This window comes from Microcaecilia unicolor, chromosome 7, assembly GCF_901765095.1.
Source record: "Microcaecilia unicolor chromosome 7, aMicUni1.1, whole genome shotgun sequence".
In the NCBI taxonomy this organism is placed as follows: domain Eukaryota; kingdom Metazoa; phylum Chordata; class Amphibia; order Gymnophiona; family Siphonopidae; genus Microcaecilia; species Microcaecilia unicolor.
Window position 1 is genome coordinate 300,907,018 of NC_044037.1, and position 18,696 is coordinate 300,925,713.

Genomic DNA, 18,696 nt, shown 5'->3' on the forward strand with positions numbered 1-18,696 from the left:
CATACTACTAGGCTGTATAGAGAGAGGTGTGATCAGCAGAAGAAAGGAAGTGTTGATGCCCCTGTACAAGTCGTTGGTGAGGCCCTACCTGGAGTATTGTGTTCAGTTTTGGAGGCCGTACCTTGCGAAGGATGTTAAAAAAATGGAAGCGGTGCAAAGAAAAGCTACGAGAATGGTACGGGATTTGCGTTCCAAGACGTATGAGAAGAGACTTGCTGACCTGAACATGTATACCCTGGAGGAAAGGAGGAACAGGGGTGATATGATACAGACGTTCAAATATTTGAAAGGTATTAATCCGCAAACAAATCTTTTCCGGAGATGGGAAGGTGGTAGAACGAGAGGACATGAAATGAGATTGAAGGGGGGCAGACTCAAAAAAGATGTCAGGAAGTATTTTTTCACGGAGAGGGTGGTGGATGCTTGGAATGCCCTCCCGCGGGAGGTGGTGGAGATGAAAACGGTAACGGAATTCAAACATGCATGGGATATGCATAAAGGAATCCTGTGCAGTAGGAATGGATTCTCAGAAACTTAGCCAAAATTGGGTGGCGGAGCAGGTGGGGAAAAGAGGTTGGTGGTTGGGAGGCGAGGATAGTGGAGGGCAGACTTATATGGTCTGTGCCAGAGCCGGTGATGGGAGGCGGGACTGGTGGTTGAGAGGCGGGAAATACTGCTGGGCAGACTTGTACGGTCTGTGCCCTGAAAAAGGCAGGTACAAATCAAGGTAAGGTATACACATATGAGTTTATCTTGTTGGGCAGACTGGATGGACCATGCAGGTCTTTTTCTGCCGTCATCTACTATGTTACTATGTTACTGCTGTTTCCATTTTGCTCTTACCATGCTACCTCCTTCGGCCTTTCTGCAATAAAAGTACTCTTACCTTGCCTCTTGGAAGTTGGAGGCAGGGCCGCCGAAAGGGGGGGCAAAATTCCCCAGGCCTCCAAGGGGGGCCCGGCACCAGGGTCAGGCCGCAGTTCCCGGTCTCACCTGCCTGCCTCCTTGGCTCCGGGCCCCCTGCATTTGAAGCGGCAGTCACAGATCGCCTCCCTTCGGGCCTTCCCTCCCTGTGTCCCGCCCTCGGGGAAACCGGAAGTTACATCAGACGAGGGCGGGACACAGGGAGGGAAGGCCAGAAGAGAGGTGATCTGCAACTGTCGCTTTGAATGCAGGGGACCCGGAGCCGTGGAGGCAGGCAGGTGAGACCGGGGACTGCAGCGGTGGGGGGAGCGACAGGGGACGTTAAAGGTGGGGGGAGTGACAGGGGACAGCAGCGGCAGGGGGGGGGGGGCGGAGGCGGGGCAGCCTTGCCCTGGGCCCGGCCTAGTCTCTCGGCGGCCCTGGTTGGAGGATCACATATATGCCTCACTTCCCACTGCCAGGCTGTAGATTCACAATAACAGTTCCAAATCATGTGTCCCTTCTCACAATATTTTAGTTCAACAGCAGGGGGGGGTGAGGTGGTTATGGACTTCTCCGTTTGCTGGGAGGGAGTGCATTTGTTGGAGAAAGCCAGAGGGAGACAGCAATGAAATGTATTTAAAACACATCCATGCTTGCTGTGCTTTGTCCCTTTCTCCCTTCCCCCTTCTCGGTGGCACTCAGAAAAAAATTTGCTTTAGGGCTTTTCCTTTCAATTCATGCCACTGAAAGCAATTCTTATTTTGAGGGAGCTCAGATGAGATATATGCAGCCTTGTTCTTTAAAACCTCTTTTCCCTCCCCACATAAAACATGCAGTTAGGAAAGCCGACTGATGGAAAGTTAAGGGACACGGCTTTGCTCCTAACCAGAATCTCATTTCTAGCCAGTAAAGATGTCCACTATAAAACTACTTATCCAAAAATCACTTTGAGATGTCCACAAAACATGGACTAAATCAGCAGATAAAGCCTGCAATGCCCAGCTAGTTTTTGCCCTGTTTGATTCCTGGTGTAATGTCATGGAGTCCATTTGGTGACTGCACTGGCGTAGGTACGGGGGAAGCACGGGGGCCTGCCCCCCCCCCCCCAGATTGGCTCTGGGCCCCTGATTTGGCTGGTGGGGGTCCACAATCCCCGCCAGCTGAAGCCTTTGTCCAGCACTGGTCTCCGGTGCCGCCGCATTGCCTGCCCTCTCTTACCCTCACATCTGGAACGCTTATTTTGATGAAACTGAGCCTCACGCTTGTTTTAGTGAAACAGAGCAGGCGCGTAAACAAGAATGCCGGATATGAGGGGAAGAGAGAGCAGGGCAGGCAACGGGGTGGCGCCGGAGACCAGCGCTGGACCAAGGCTTCAGCCCCCGCCAGCCAAGGTATGTGCGACGGCAGCAGAAGTGCTTCAGCTGGTGGGGGTTGAGGACCCCTGCCAGCCAACGTTTGTGCAGTGGTGGCAGTAGGTGGGGAGTGGCAGGGTGGCAGCGGTGGGACAGCAGACCAAAATGTGCCCCCCCCCCCCATCTCGAGGTGTGGCTAGGCCCCTGGGTGACTGGCTTTCACTTTTTCACAACCAGGGATCCTCTGTGCTTATCCCAGACCTTCTTGAATTCCGTTATGGGGGGGGGGGGGGGGGGGGGGGATGCTCCTGCCATCAACCACTATTTCTTTGAAGAATTATTTTCTGATGTTGCGCCTGAGTCTACTTTCTTGGGCTTATACTATGGCCTTCTGTTCTACAACACTCCTCTGAAAGAGTTTTGCTTCTTGTGCATTTAAAACGGAGGAACCTGAATGTCTCTTATCATGGAAAGAAGCGTTTTCCCTCCAGCTATTTTTTTTGGTGGTGGTAGTGGGGGAGGGGGTTAACACCTGCTGCCCACCCACTTCTTGCCTATGCACACCCAAAATCTGTTGTCTGGCTACACCCCTGATTTACGTGCACAAACTACTTAGCACGTAAATGCAAAGGAGCATTAGCAGAGGCGGGGCATAGGCAAGTCTAACATTTACACGTATAACTTACAGACTACTGTAATGTGCAGTGGCGTAGGAAGGGGGGCGGTGGGGCGGTCCGCCCCAGGTGCACGCCGCTGGGGGGGGTGTCGGCTCCGCTGGTTCCCTGCTCCCTCTGCCCCGGAACAGGTTACTTCCTGTTCCGGGGCAGAGAGAGCAGGGAACCAGCGGAGCCGACGCAGCTCCCAGCGACATGCACTCGGGGTGGTTTGGCCCTCCCGCCCATCCCTCGCCGCTTTCCCTCGTAAGTACGCGTTCCAGGGGTGGAGGGTGCACCGTGCTGCACCCGGGGGGGGGGGGGGGGGGTGCGCAGCGGCGGCCCGCCCCGGGTGTCAGCTGCCCTCGCTACGGCACTGGTAATGTGCACATGTAGGAGCCACATTTAAGAATGCCTACTTATGCCAGCCATACATCTCGCATAATTAGGAGCATCTAAAAGTAGGCACAATTGATGCCAATTAACGCTAGTATTCTATAAGAACACTTAAGCTCACTGCCCACATAAAGTGGGTGCCTGCCCCCTAGCCATAAATTTAGCTCCATATAGCAATGCTGAATATGAGTATTAAGGGCCCCTTTACGAAGCTGCGGCAAAGAGGGGCCTGCGCTGGCATCAGCGTGTTAATGCACACTTCAGGGATAACATTCCCAAAAGATGAAGCCTGCACGGGGACTTACCAAAGTAGGGTTCATTGGGACATCCTTTTAGCTTCACGCCCTTGGGGCTTGTCTCTATCAAAAAGTGCCTCACCAGCTCAGTAGTTGCATCTCCTACAGAAAACAAAAAGTATATGGCTTTATTATACAGGATTCATTTAATGTCTTTTTATCTTGTACATGCACAGACAGCTGGCTTACGTCCCTACTGGGGCACCACAAGTAACTGCTTTCAAGTAAAGATGCCCAAGTTTATCCAAAGAGAAAATCAATTGGCAGGTTTCTGGGAACAATTTCATGCTGTCACCAAGCCAAACATCCTCTCAGCAGAACAGAAAGAAACAGATAGGCAAGCTCAGTGTGTAGGTACTTTCTACTAGTCAAGGCGGAGGCTTATTTAAACATATTGCACGATGACTGGAAAGTCAAAGGAACAGTACCTTTCTTGTTCTGCTGCGCAATGCTGGGCGGGGGTGTAGCGACCTTCATGGCCAGTCCGTACGCTCCGCGGAAAGAATGGCTGTCCCTGATGATAAAAGCCCCAGGGTCTCTTTCCTTTAGGAGTGCGATAGCTGGAACGACAATGCATCAAAACCCTTTATTTGCTAATGCTATCAAAGGTATTGAGGTCTTGTAGTTATATCAGTCCTGGAAGAAACTTTGCTCTTTGCAGACTGGGATACCTTTCTAGGAATAATATGAAGATTATTCAAAGACTGTGTACAAACGTTTTTGATATCCCTCCTTGAGGTATCACTTAAACCTTCAGCCATTTTTGAAAAATGCCAGTGAAATTAGTCTATCCTTGCTAATGTTGTAAAGACAGACCCAAGGAGCATTTAAGAGCTTCTATTAAGCAAAAGAAAAAGCCCCATGTAGAACCAAGAGGTGTGAACAATTAATAATTCCCATTTCTCCTTCTTTGGTACAGGAATTTACCAATCACGAGGCAGCTTTGATATGCATAAAGACTTCCTGTTTGGGTCCATAGGTATTAGAGTTCCATAATGGTAAAAAAGAATAAAGGGTCATGGATTTGATATACAGTGGTGGAAATAAGTATTTGATCCCTTGCTGATTTTGTAAGTTTGCCCACTGACAAAGACATGAGCAGCCCATAATTGAAGGGTAGGTTATTGGTAACAGTGAGAGATAGCACATCACAAATTAAATCCGGAAAATCACATTGTGGAAAGTATATGAATTTATTTGCATTCTGCAGAGGGAAATAAGTATTTAATCCCTCTGGCAAACAAGACCTAATACTTGGTGGCAAAACCCTTGTTGGCAAGCACAGCGGTCAGACGTCTTCTGTAGTTGATGATGAGGTTTGCACACATGTCAGGAGGAATTTTGGTCCACTCCTCTTTGCAGATCATCTCTAAATCATTAAGAGTTCTGGGCTGTCGCTTGGCAACTCGCAGCTTCAGCTCCCTCCATAAGTTTTCAATGGGATTAAGGTCTGGTGACTGGCTAGGCCACTCCATGACCCTAATGTGCTTCTTCCTGAGCCACTCCTTTGTTGCCTTGGCTGTATGTTTTGGGTCATTGTCGTGCTGGAAGACCCAGCCACGACCCATTTTTAAGGCCCTGGCGGAGGGAAGGAGGTTGTCACTCAGAATTGTACGGTACATGGCCCCATCCATTCTCCCATTGATGCGGTGAAGTAGTCCTGTGCCCTTAGCAGAGAAACACCCCCAAAACATAACATTTCCACCTCCATGCTTGACAGTGGGGACGGTGTTCTTTGGGTCATAGGCAGCATTTCTCTTCCTCCAAACACGGCGAGTTGAGTTCATGCCAAAGAGCTCAATTTTTGTCTCATCTGACCACAGCACCTTCTCCCAATCACTCTCGGCATCATCCAGGTGTTCACTGGCAAACTTCAGACGGGCTGTCACATGTGCCTTCCGGAGCATGGGGACCTTGCGGGCACTGCAGGATTGCAATCCGTTATGTCGTAATGTGTTACCAATGGTTTTCGTGGTGACAGTGGTCCCAGCTGCCTTGAGATCATTGACAAGTTCCCCCCTTGTAGTTGTAGGCTGATTTCTAACCTTCCTCATGATCAAGGATACCCCACGAGGTGAGATTTTGCGTGGAGCCCCAGATCTTTGTCGATTGACAGTCATTTTGTACTTCTTCCATTTTCTTACTATGGCACCAACAGTTGTCTCCTTCTCGCCCAGCGTCTTACTGATGGTTTTGTAGCCCATTCCAGCCTTGTGCAGGTGTATGATCTTGTCCCTGACATCCTTAGACAGCTCCTTGCTCTTGGCCATTTTGTAGAGGTTAGAGTCTGACTGATTCACTGAGTCTGTGGACAGGTGTCTTTCATACAGGTGACCATTGCCGACAGCTGTCTGTCATGCAGGTAACGAGTTGATTTGGAGCATCTACCTGGTCTGTAGGGGCCAGATCTCTTACTGGTTGGTGGGGGATCAAATACTTATTTCCCTCTGCAGAATGCAAATAAATTCATATACTTTCCACAATGTGATTTTCCGGATTTAATTTGTGATGTGCTATCTCTCACTGTTACCAATAACCTACCCTTCAATTATGGGCTGCTCATGTCTTTGTCAGTGGGCAAACTTACAAAATCAGCAAGGGATCAAATACTTATTTCCACCACTGTATCTATCACCTGTGCAGTACAACCAAAGTGGTTTACATATATTATATACAGCTACTTTCTCTGTCTCTAGTAGGTTCACAATCTAAGGCTTGTACTTGGGACTGTGGAGGGTTAGGTGATTTGGCCAGGTCCGTAAGGAGCTATAGTGGGAACTGAACCAGGTTCCCCAGGTTCTCAGCCTGCTGCTCTAACCACTAGGCTATTCCTTTGACATTATGAAAGACTAGTAAAAAAGGCCTGTTTCTGTTTGAAAGGAAACGGGCACTAGCAAGGTTTTCCTCTGAGTGTGTATGTTTGAGAGAGTGTATGTGAGAGTGACTGTGTGAGAGAGGCTTCTGTTCCTGCTGCTGTGCTGATTCGCTGCTCCCTGTATCCCTCTCCCTTCTACTGGCCAATCTGGTGTGGGCTGTGTGACACCACTATTATCTACTCCAACATGATCCACGGTTCCAGGCAGCCTCAGAATGTTAGAGGTGAGAATTATTATATAGGACTAGCTGATGTTATTTTCATCCTATTTCATAGATACCTCAAACGATGACAGGGAACGCTGTAAGACTTCAATTTTTTTTTGGTCAGGCATCTGGAGTTATAACTTTAAATGTTCCCTTTCCTTAAGTTTGTTAAACATTCATATTAAAATATTTAAAAGGTCATATGTTATTCTAAAGAGAATTTGCCAATGGAACCCCAGCATTTCTCCTCTTTGTTGGCAGAAATGAGGAATGATGGGAACCTTTGGCGTTATCATTCAGTCATAAACTTTTAGACAGACTTTTAGAATGGACAGTTTGGGGGGGGGGGGGGGGGGGGATGGATTTTGCTACAGATTTCATTTTTCCTACAGGGACTAGACATACAAGGTAGCATTTCCAGGAAGATGCAAACATTCAGTTCACGATTTGTTGCTGGCCGTGAAGACTATAGTAGCCAGATTTTGGAAAAAGGACCCACTCCACCAGAAGACACTGTTTTTCTGGAAGTACAAATACCCATGGAATAGCCACAGGTGGGCCCAGGTGACGGGGTCCACCCACTTTGGGATCAGGCCCAACTAGAAGTAGCACACCTTTGCTGTGACTGCTGGGGATCCCCAAGTCTTGCCAGCTGAAGACTTCCTCTTCTGGAGGCCAGAACTCCTACCAAGCTCGGTAGTTGGCGGAAACATTCGCAGGCGAAGGTTCTGCTAGAGAATAAACACCTACCGTGTGGCCTCCAGGTTCCTAATAGAGATGCCTAGTTCTAGAAGCCAGAATAGATTCCTCTCTATGTGATAAGGAGGTGGCTGAAGAAAGGACCTCAGAGGTTCTGAAGCAACATTTTATACTATAAATGAGGAGACTGTTGTAACAAGCTTCTATGAAATGAATACAACAACCTCAGCATTAGATCTTTGCCTTACTGATATTGTGAGAACTACGGCAGACAGTGCATGTGGCTTTCTTCATAGTGACATAGTAAGTGATGGAAGATAAAGACCTGAACAGTCCATGCAATCTGCCCAACAGTCTCATTCAGTCTCAATTCTGGATTGAATCAACAATGAACGTGATATTATATACTTGATCATTGTCTTTCTTTGTTGTTTCAGGGACACAGACTGTAGAAGTCCGCCTGGCTCTATCCTTATGTCCCAACTATAGGAGCTGCTATCAAAGCCTATTCGAATTCATCTTGTCATTTGCGGGACACAGACCGTAAAAGTCTGCCCGGCGCTGTCCTCACATTCTAAATTACTGAAGCTTCTGTGGAAGCTCTCCACAGCCCATCCTAAGCCGGATTGCTATATGCGGGACTCAGACCATATAAGCCATCCCAACACCGGCCTTAGTTGATATAGCCAGAGTTGCCATCTAAGCACCCCTTGACATGCAAACACATAGGCAAACACATAGGCAAACTTCTAAACTTTGTTTCTTACACCATTCATTTTTCGAATTACAGATCCCCTGTGTTCATCCCACGCCACCTTGAATTCTGCCACAGTTCTCTTCTCCACCACCTCCCTGGGGAGGACATTCCAGGCATCAACCACCCTCTCTGTGAAAAATAATTTTCTGACATTACACCTAACTCTACTACCCCACAACCTCAATTCATGTCCTCTAGTTATACCATTTTCCCTTCTCTGGAAAATATTTGCTTCTATATTAATACCTTTCAAGTATTTATACATCTGTATCATATCTCCCCTGTCCCTCCTCTCCTCTAGGGAATACATATTCAGGTCTTCCAGTCTCTTCTCATACATCTTTTGGTGCAAACCCCATATCATTTTTGTCGCCATCCTCTGGACCGCGTCAAGTCTTCTTACATCTTTAGCAGGATATGGCCTCCAAAACTGAACACAATACTCTGGGTGGGGCCTCACCAACAATTTGTACAAGGGCATCAACCTCCTTCTTCTGCTGGTTACACCTCTCTCTCTACAGCCTAGCATCCTTCTGGCTACAGCCGCCACCTTGACACATTGATCTGTCACCTTCAGATCGCCAGATACCATCACTCCAAGGTCACTTTCCTTGTAAGTGCATATCAGCCTCTCACCGCCTAACACATACGTCTCCCTTAGATCTCTTCTCCCTAAGTGCATCACTCTGCACTTCTTTGAACTGAATTTTAATTGCCAAATATTAGACCATTCTTCTAACTTTTGCAGATCCTTTTTCATGTTTCCCACTCTCTCTCTAGGGTGTCCACTGTGCTACAAATTTTGATATCATGTACAAAAAGGCAAACCTTACCTTCTGACCCTTCGGCAATGTCGCCCACAAATATATTGAACCGAATCGGCCCCAGCACTGATCCTTGAGGCACTCCACTACCCTCCTTTCCTTCCTCCAAGTGGATTCCATTAACCACCAACCTCTGGCATCTGTCAACCAGTTCCAAATCCAGTTCACCACTTTGGGTCCTAACTTCAGCCTGTCAAGTTTACTCAAGAGCCACCTATGAGGAACCGTGTCAAAGGCTTTGCTGAAATCTAAGTAGATTACATCGAATAGAGGTGCCCATCAATTGGTGAATTTACCTCTGAAAGAGGGTTTATTTGCATCTTCTTTAAAGCAGCCTTCAATTCATCCTGTTTTAAAAAAATATGCTATGGATCCATGTGATCCTTCAAGCTTCTATGCTATTCCAAGATTGCCTTTATTGTTCAGGATTACACTGATGAGCACAACCTGCTGGATTTGTATCATTGTGGTTTTCATAAGAACATAAGAATAGCCATACTGGGTCAGACCAGCAGTAGCTAATCCAGGTCACAAGTACCCAAATAGTAGAAACATTCCATGCTATCAATCCCAGGGCAAGCAGTGGCTTCCCCATGTCTGTCGCAATAGCAGACTATGGACTTTGCCTCCAGGAACTTGTCCAAACCTTCTTTAAACCCAGATACACTAACCACTGTTAACACATCCTCCGGCAATGAGTTCCAGAGCTTAACTATTCGCTGAGTGAAAAAATATTTTCTCCTATTTGTTTTAAAGGTATTTCCATGTAGCTTCATTGAGTGTCCCCTAGTTTATGTACTTTTTGAAAGAGTAAAAAATCAGTTCACTTCTACTCTGCCCATCTTCAAGTCTCTGCTTAAAGCCCGCCTCTTCAATGCTGCCTTCGGCACCTAACTCTTAACTTCTGGATATCCAGACTGCCCCAATTTGACTGCCCCTTCTTGATTGACCGTACACTTGTCCTTTAGATTGTAAGCTCTTTGAGCAGGGCCTGTCCTTTTATGTTAAATTGTACAGCGCTGCATAACCCTAGTAGCGCTTTAGAAATGTTAAGTAGTAGTAGTAGTAGTAGTACTTGTTCTACACCACTCAGGATTTTATAGACCTCAATTATATCTCCTCTCAGCCATCTCTTTTCCAAGCTGAAGAGCCCTAACCTCTTAAGCCTTTCTTCATATGAAATGAGTTCCATCCTCTTTATCATTTTGGTTCCTTTTCTTTGAACCATTTCTAATTCCACTGTATCCATTTTGAGATACGGCGACCAGAACTGAACACAATACTCAATGTGAGGCCGCACCATGGAGCAATATAGAGGCATTATAGTATTCTCAGTCCCTTCCCTAAGAATTCCTAGCATCCTGTTTGCCTTTTTGGCCGCCACCACACACTAAGCAGAAGATTTCAGCATACTGTCTACAACAACACCTAGATCTTTCTCTTCAGTGCTGACCCCCAAGGTGGACCCTAGCAGTAAGTACTGTTCCACAGCATATTGTGCTTCATTATTTCGGGTTTTCTTTTTTGACGCTGAGCATCTTTCTCAAGACAGCCAGTGTTTAAGATTCTCATATCAAGACCCCCAAAGCAGGCACTTCGCCGAAACATGGTGCCGTGTCGGGTGTTATAAATAAAGTTTTTCTACAGCATCTCCGTCTTCCTGTTGTTATTGGAGGTGCCTTGCTGGTCTCACTACTCTTCTACCTGGATTTAAATCTCTCTATCATTCTTCCCCTAGCCCACCTTTCTTCCAAAGTATTCATACTGAAATCTTTAAGTCAGTCCGCTTATGCTTTATGACAAAAACCACTGACCATTTTAGTAGCCGCCCTGTGGACTGACTCCATCCTGTTTATATCTTTTTGAAGATGGTGCAGTCTCCAGAATTGTACACAATACTCTAAATGAGGATTCACCAGAGTCTTATACAAGGGCATCATCACCTTCTTTTTCCTACTGGCCATTCCTCTCCCTGTGCACCCAAGCATCCTTCTAGCTTTCACTGTTGTCTTTTCTACCTGTTTGGCCACCTTAAGATACTACTACTACTTAACATTTCTAAAGTGCTACTAGGGTTACGCAGCGCTGTACAATTTAACATAGAGGGACGGTCCCTGCTCAAGGAGCTTACAATCTAATAGACAAGTGAACGGTCGGTCCGATAGGGGCAGTCAAATTGGGGCAGTCTGGATTTAGTGAACGGTAAGAGTTAGGTGCCGAATGCAGCATTGAAGAGGTGGGTTTTAAGCAAAGACTTGAAGATGGGCAGGGAGGGGGCTTGGCGTAAGGGCTCAGGAAGGTTGTTCCAAGCATAGGGTGAGGTGTGGCAGAATGAGCGGAGCCTGGAGTTGGCGGTGTTGGAGAAGGGTACAGAGAGGAGGGATTTGTCCTGTGAACGGAGGTTACTGGCAGGAACATAGGGGGAGATGAGGGAGGAGAGGTAGTGAGGGGCAGCAGACTGAATGCATTTGTAGGTAAGAAGGAGAAGCTTGAATTGAATGCGGTATCTGATTGGAAGCCAGTGAAGATCATCACATACGATCACCCCCAAGTTCTGCTCCTCTTTCATGCACAAAAGCTCATCACCCCCTAAACTATACTGTTCCCTCGGGCTTTTGCAGCCCAGATGCATGACCCTGTATTTTTTAGCATCAATAGCTGCCAAATTCTAGACCATTCTTCAACCTTCGCTAGGTCCTTCCTCGTGCTATCCACACCATCAGAAATTAATTAAAGGAGGTGTGCTAGGCTTTGACGAGTCAGCTAAAGGATCAGCTGCTCAAACCACCTCTGGAAACCAATTGGTCCCTCTTCATAAATATGTTTACAGAGATGCGGTTTGAAACTACCGGAAGGTTAGCTTGACCTTGGTAGTTGGAAAATTAATGGAGACTCTTCTGAAGTAGGTAACAGGATCTGAAGGAACACGGCTGATTTTTTTCAATTGGATGACTAAAGATCAGTTGGACATGAGCCGGATGCAGTTTACTTGGATTTCAGCAAAGCTTTTGATACTGTTCTATGTATGAAGCTGATTAATAAATTGAGCTTGGGGCTGCGTTCCAAGGTGGTAAAACTGCATTAGGTACCGGCTGGGTGGCAGACAACAGATGACAGCAGTAAATAGATTTCAGTCTGAGGGAAGAAAGATGCTTGTGGTGTAGATTACCATGCTTTAGTGAATCAGCCTCTAAATGTAATAAGTGTTTCACAATAATACTGGCATGTTCCCCAAGCATTTATATTTAAATGGAAAAGAGAACCCTGGCTTGAAAGGAACGGAACAGTTCCTTAACCCTTCTGCTCAGTAGGGCTAGTCTGCTGACAAATGATTTAATATTCTGGGCTCTACAGTGCATAGGTACCAGCTCTGTGGGTGCCAGTGGGTCCTGAGCACTCCCAATATTGAGTAACCTCCTTCATTATGTACATTAAGGCGATTTTGATGCGATGATCTTAGCGTGCGAAGGGGAGAGTAGGGTATTAATAGTAGTGATGGAAATAGTGGAAGATGACGTTGATGAATTTTGTGGACAAAGGTCAAGATTTATTCTGTGTGCAATAGGAAGCCACTGTACCATTTTAAGCAGAGGGGTCATGTGGTCAAATTCCTTGGAACCTATTATTAGCTTAATTGTGACATTTTGGAGAAATTGCAATTGTCTGATGTCTGTAACTCGAAGACCATAGAGTAGGTCCAATCCAGGTACTTGTGACCTGGATTGGCCACTGTTGGAAGCAGGAAACTGGGCTAGATGGACCATTGGTATGTCCCAGTATGGCTGTTCTTATGTTTTTATGTTCTTAGGGCATTACAGTAGTCTAGAATACCTAATGCATGAACCAAAGTTCAATGTGCAGGTTGATCAAGGAGGTGATGGATAAAGCAAATCAGATGTAACTTAAAAAAGACATTGTTTAATTACTAAGGGGCCCTTTTACAGAGTGGCGGTAAGCCCAACGCGGGTGGTAGTCCTGCCCTGAGCACGCGCCATTTCTGGGGGAAAAAATCAATAGAAATAAAACAAAATAAAACATGGAAAAGAAAATAATATGATAACTTTTTTGTTGGACATAACTTAATACATTTCTTGATTAGCTTTCGAAGGTTGCCCTTCTTCGTCAGATCGGAAATAATCAAATGTTGGTAGATGACAGTATATATAAGTGAAACATCAAAGCATTTCAGTGACAGTCTATATGCATGGAGACAGAAGGGCAATGACTCCCCCATCCTGTTAGACTGTCACTGAAATGCTTTGATGTTTCACTCATATATACTGTCATCTACCAACTTTTGATTATTTCCGATCTGACGAAGAAGGGCAACCTTCGAAAGCTAATTAAGAAATGTATTGTTATATCCAACAAAAAAGGTATCATCTTATTTTCTTTTCCATGTTTTATTTCTATTGATTACCTTTAAAAGTGGACTAACACGGCTACCACACTTCTCTACTCATCATGGGGGAAAAATAAAATCCCCGAAAATGGCTTGTGCGGCAACAACCCAGCGATAATCGGGCATCGCTGGGTGCTGCCTGGTTACTGGCAGATTAGTGCGGGAGCCCTTTTTGCCACCTCAATGGGTGGCGGTAAGGGCTTCCCACCTCACGGCCATGCAGTAAGAGTTCTCTTACCGCATGGGCCATGTGTGTCTGGGGGATTTTTTACCAGCTGCAGTAAAAAGGGGCCTGGCGTGCAGGGAAAGCAGCCCCTGTCGCTAACACAGGGCCATTTTCCCCAGAGCCCGGTAAGAAGACCCCGAAAGAAATATGTAATTGACAGTTCGAGGCTGGGTCTATAACCATACCTAAAATCTTCTCTGATTTTACTAAGGGTACCATGATGCCTTTTTCGTAAACTGAAATTCTGAAATTCTGAAAATTTTTCCTAAACAACAGCTGACTGCACCGATTCTGACTTTTAAAAAATATCTCTTTGAAGTGTTGAAGGTGTCGGAACCGGCATGCCCGCCTATCTCGCAGATTTACTATTTGCAGCCTTTTAAGCGAGTGGGTCAAGGCGAGCAGGCTGATATTGTGGAGTCTGCTGTGCGGTTTGACACCTTGGACTTTATTCGGGAGTTGGAGGGTGAAGAGGAGCGGCGGGAGCGAGCCACTCTTATAGTGACATTTGTTTCCCAGTTAGATAGAGATTGGATACTGAAGTTATTTTTCAAGTATCGGAAAGAAACGCTTTTGAATGTTCAAGTACGGATGTATCCTGATGTGACCAAGGTAACGCAGAGGAGGCGACAAGCTTTTCTTAAGCTGCGCCCCACTGTGTTTCACTTGGGGGGCCTTTTTTGGCTAAATTATCCCTGTAAATGTTTGGTGAAGTTGAATTCTGTAAAGTATGTGTTTTTTGAACCTTTGCAGTTGAAAGCGTTCCTGGACTTCAGGGGGGGGGGGTGCTCCTTCTCTGCCACCTGGAGCTAGGGTTACCATTCATCCGGATTTCCACGGACATGTCCTCTTTTTGAGGGCATGTCCGGGGCGTCCGGCGGGTTTTGCCCGCATGCACGTTTGTCTGGATTTCTGGACAAATGTACGTGCGAGAGGGCGTGGGTGCGGTTGTGCGATCCATCAGCACCGTGGCTCTCACCTCCCCTTCCTTACCATCTTCCCTGGTGGTCTAGTGACGTCTTCGGGGCAGGAAAGAGCCCCCTCTTTCTTGCCCGGAGCGCTGCCTTGCCCATTCCTCCTTCTCGGTCTCGGCTGGGGATTCAAAATGGCCGCCGAGAGTTGAAGTCTCGCGAGGCCGCTTCAACTCTCGGTGGCCATTTTGAATCCCCAGCCGAGACCAAGAAGGGGCTCTTTCCTGCCCCGAAGATGTCACTAGACCACCAGAGAAGATGGTAAGGAAGGGGAGGGGAGCATGTGATGGGGGGAGGGGAGTATGTGATGGGGGTGCAGGGGAGGGGACTATGTGATGGGGGAGGGGAAAGGGGGCGGAATGAGGATATGAAAGGGGCGTGGCAGTGGGCGTGGTGGGGTCGGGGCGGGGGGCGTGACATGTGTCCTCTTTTTCAGAGGACACAAAATGGTAACCCTACCTGGAGCGGAGATTACATCTACACCTCAGATATAATTGTCTTCCACATCTCCCTTCAGAGTCTCTTTTGTGATGGAATGTATCATAGTTTACTTTTTTTTTTTCCCAGAATAGTGGCTTGGTCTCTAGTTCCTGTTGTGGACTAATATAGGAGGCGGGAGAGTAAGTTGTGGGTAGCGGTTTCCTGTGTAAAGATGTACTTACTGTTCTCCTACGTTGTACAAGAGGTGTTCTTGGTACTGTAAATATGAAATGTATAAATAAAGGAATAAAAAAAAAAAAAACCCTGAAATTCTGAAGAAGGGATTTTGGATGCTGTGAAGGAACATCGTTCTTGGTGAAGCAGAGCCGTACTTACCTTACACTCTTTTTTTATAAACATAAGTTTCTATCTTCTTCTTTTCATTATATCTATCTTAGAATTATTGTGTCAGTCACTCAAAAGGTCTGTCCAATAGGCAAAATAAGTAAAAAATAAACTTCAATAAATTTAAAGAAAGAAGACTTAGGAATGCCACTGGGCATTACACGTTAATATCAGCCGAAAAATTAAATTTATACATTAAGGTCCCTGTTTACTAAGACGCATTACAGGTGCGCTTGCGTTTTTAATAAGCGTTAACCATGTATGCATGTTAACCGTGTACGCGCCTACAATACCCCTATAGGCACCTATACGGTTAGCATGCATTCGCTAATTATAGGCGCGTGAAAAGCACTAACGCGCCTTAGTAAACAGGTCCCTAAATAATTGAATATACCTGGCTGAAATAAGTTTTATATTTCAAAGTGGCAATTCAAGCATCACACAGGATCTGTTTCCTACTTCAGACGTCTTTAAACATCTCCATTAGGCCACATCATCACGCAGATCAAGTCAGTTTTGAAGACTACATTTCTACAAAGTTTTTTTTCTCCTCTACATGGAGGACAATAGTTAGAAAACTGGCTCTCAAATAACCTCTAACTCTTAAGCGTTTCCTGCATTTGACTAGGCAGGACTCTCTAGGATGAAAGACTGGACTGCACAGCAGCCCTTGTGTGTTTTCCCCCTCCTTTCTCTTTGTTACCACTGTAGAACATCTCTCCTTCCCTCATCTAGGTAGTCCTTGTACCGCCCAGTAGCGTAGCCAGCGATTAATTTTTGGGTGGGCCTGAAGGTGGACTGGGTGGGCACAGACCTCTTTCCTCTCCACCGCCCACCCGCCGCTGCCACCACATTTTGTGTCCACCTGCGACCGCCCCGCCCGCGACAGCCCCCTGCACTGACCTGAAGCGCGTTCTCCCTCCAATCCAGCACCGGCGATCATAGCCAGCCTTCTACCACGTCCAGCGTGCGTCGTCGGAGCTTCTTCTCAGGCGCGTCCCGCCTACTCTGCAACTTCCTGCTGGACGTGGTAGAAGGCTGGCTATGATCGCCGGTGCTGGATTGGAGGGAGAACGCGCTTCAGGTCAGTGCAGGGGGCTGTCGCGGGCGGGGCGCCCCTGGTACCGCCCTTCCTTCTCGTCTCGCCCCCTATATAAGACAGTAAGCCGCCCAAACTGCTTGATGGACGGGATAGTAAGTTTAAGACTGTTTTCTCTGTTCTTGTGAGGTTTTGCAGAGATCTGGAAAAATCCAAATCTTCTCACCAAGAAATCAAACATGTCTTCTACAGAAAGAGGGCCTTCAGACAGTGGCCTAATGGTTAGTGCAGCAGCCAGGCCAAATTCCCACTACAGTGCCTCATATTTCTGGGTAAGCCACTTAACCCTCCAATGACCTAGGTACAAAATAATTTACCTGCATGTAATATATAAACCACTTTGATTATAACCAGAGAAAGGTTCTTTTCAGAGGAATATGCAAAGGACACAGTGTGTAGCTCCACCGATCTCCTCATGTCTTGTCCAAACTGGTCACAAAAACATCATCCATCAGAGTCTGACAGATTTTTTTTTAACTGCGGTCTGAGCTTCCAAGGGCTTTACAAGTAATTTGGATCCATTTTACATGGAAATCAACTGTACTGTAGTGAAAAGGTTCTATGCACTGAAAGTCTAAATAATATTGTAATCTGTAGGTGGAATAAAGACATCTGTCAATCACATTCAGCTGTGACCCATCACGTTACACTCGCTCATATCCTATCCTATATAATAATTTTGCACCTCCAACGTTCCATGTCTGGCTGCCTGGGTTCGTAACATCTCCTGACGTCAGCCAGCCTCCAGAGTTCCATTCCCCCTTACTGTCCCGCCCTCGCATCAAGACGTAATGACGTCAAAGCGGCGAACAGTGAGAGGGAAGGGAACGCTGGAGGCAAGCTGACGTCAGGAGGAATGTTACGAACGGAACGGAAGCTAGCGCCAGCCAGCCAGAGAACGTTCAGGTACAAATCGAGGGGAGGAGAATTGATGGACATGGATGGGATGGGAGGACAGTAGAGGAGAGAATCGCGGGACACGGATGGGAGGGCTGGGAAGAGGAGAATCGCTGGACATGGAGGGGAGGGGAGGAAAGAATTGCTGGACATGGAGGGGAGGGCAGGGGAGAGAGAAAAAAAAAAAGCTTACATGACAGCCTTCCTAGGGCCCGTTTCATTGTTGAGGAAACGGGCATGGTTCCACTAGTTTTCAAATAGTTCTATGAAAGATATCTCCATTAATTATTGAGGATAGAGTATTCTCAGGTCTCATATACTGGACTGCAAACTCTTTTCTCTGGCAGAGGTAGCTCCTACTGGATGTGGCTAGATGGCCCTGGGCAGAGACTTCTTGTGGGACCTCATTTGCATAAGTTATTATGGGCTAATGTACAAAAAAACAGAGTTGCTCTGTGGCAGGGTCAACCCTTTTCTGCAGTGTTACAGAAAATCCATCCTTGCCATTTGTTAAGTCCTGCTCTCCCAGCATCTGCTGATCGAGAACATATGCCCGGATGCAGGAAACTTCCCTTTTATTGCCCACTTCCTTCCATGGTGTAACCTGGGGCACTTACCCTGCTCTCGAGAAATCTCAGGCTTGTACCAGTACTTGGAGGTGTCCTGGACAAACTTCACGTTGGCTCTGGTTTCTGGGCTGCTATCTGTATGGGGATGGGGGGGGGGGGGGGGGGGGGGGTGGGGGGGGGGAGGGGGGGGAGGGGGAGGAAAGAGGAGGTTAGCTGCAATACCAGTTTATCCACCCAGTCTAGGGTTTTATTTTAATTTTCGCTACTCTCCTATGATGTATGATTCAAGTTGTCTTAGCTGATGGAAACAGGAGAAATTAGTGAAGTAGTGCCCATAAAGAATTGGAATTCATTTTATTTTCTTGTGTTAACAAGCTCACTAGTGAAAACGTGAACAAATTAAGACAAAAAGAAAGACAAATGGCTGAATCACTAGAAGTATGATACTTGTATGTGGAAATATTTTCGCAAAGTATCAGCTTTGGTTAGTGTACATACAATTACCATTCCTGAGCACACCAGTTGCTCCATCGTTCAAAAAATCTGCACACATGCTCACTCACCTCATTGTACAGTCACAAGATCACTCATCTCTCAAATATTCACACTCTCTTCTTGTAAACACTCAAGACACTCACTCAAAATCGAATCCTCCACTCACAACAGGGCCTCAGGCAAGGAAAGGTTGCTAAGACTTGTTAAAGGCAGGGGCGTAGCCAGACTTTGGCGGGAGGGGGGTCCAG

General features: G+C 46.6%; 1 protein-coding gene and 1 long non-coding RNA gene across 2 annotated transcripts in view; both read right to left on the reverse strand.

Moving 5' to 3' along the window:
- Positions 1 to 18,696, reverse strand: part of LOC115473761 — a 1,161,257-nt gene that overhangs the window by 639,136 nt on the left and 503,425 nt on the right. The gene's annotated exons all lie outside the window — the stretch shown is intronic.
- The window catches only part of TNS1 (tensin 1), a 171,217-nt gene that overhangs the window by 21,722 nt on the left and 130,799 nt on the right, over positions 1 to 18,696 (reverse strand). Inside the window, exons 15-17 of the mRNA XM_030208848.1 lie at positions 18,002 to 18,088; positions 4,032 to 4,163; positions 3,613 to 3,705 (exon numbers count right to left, since the gene is read on the reverse strand). Coding sequence (XP_030064708.1) covers positions 3,613 to 3,705; positions 4,032 to 4,163; positions 18,002 to 18,088 — 312 coding nt within the window. The remainder of the gene's footprint in view (positions 1 to 3,612; positions 3,706 to 4,031; positions 4,164 to 18,001; positions 18,089 to 18,696) is intronic.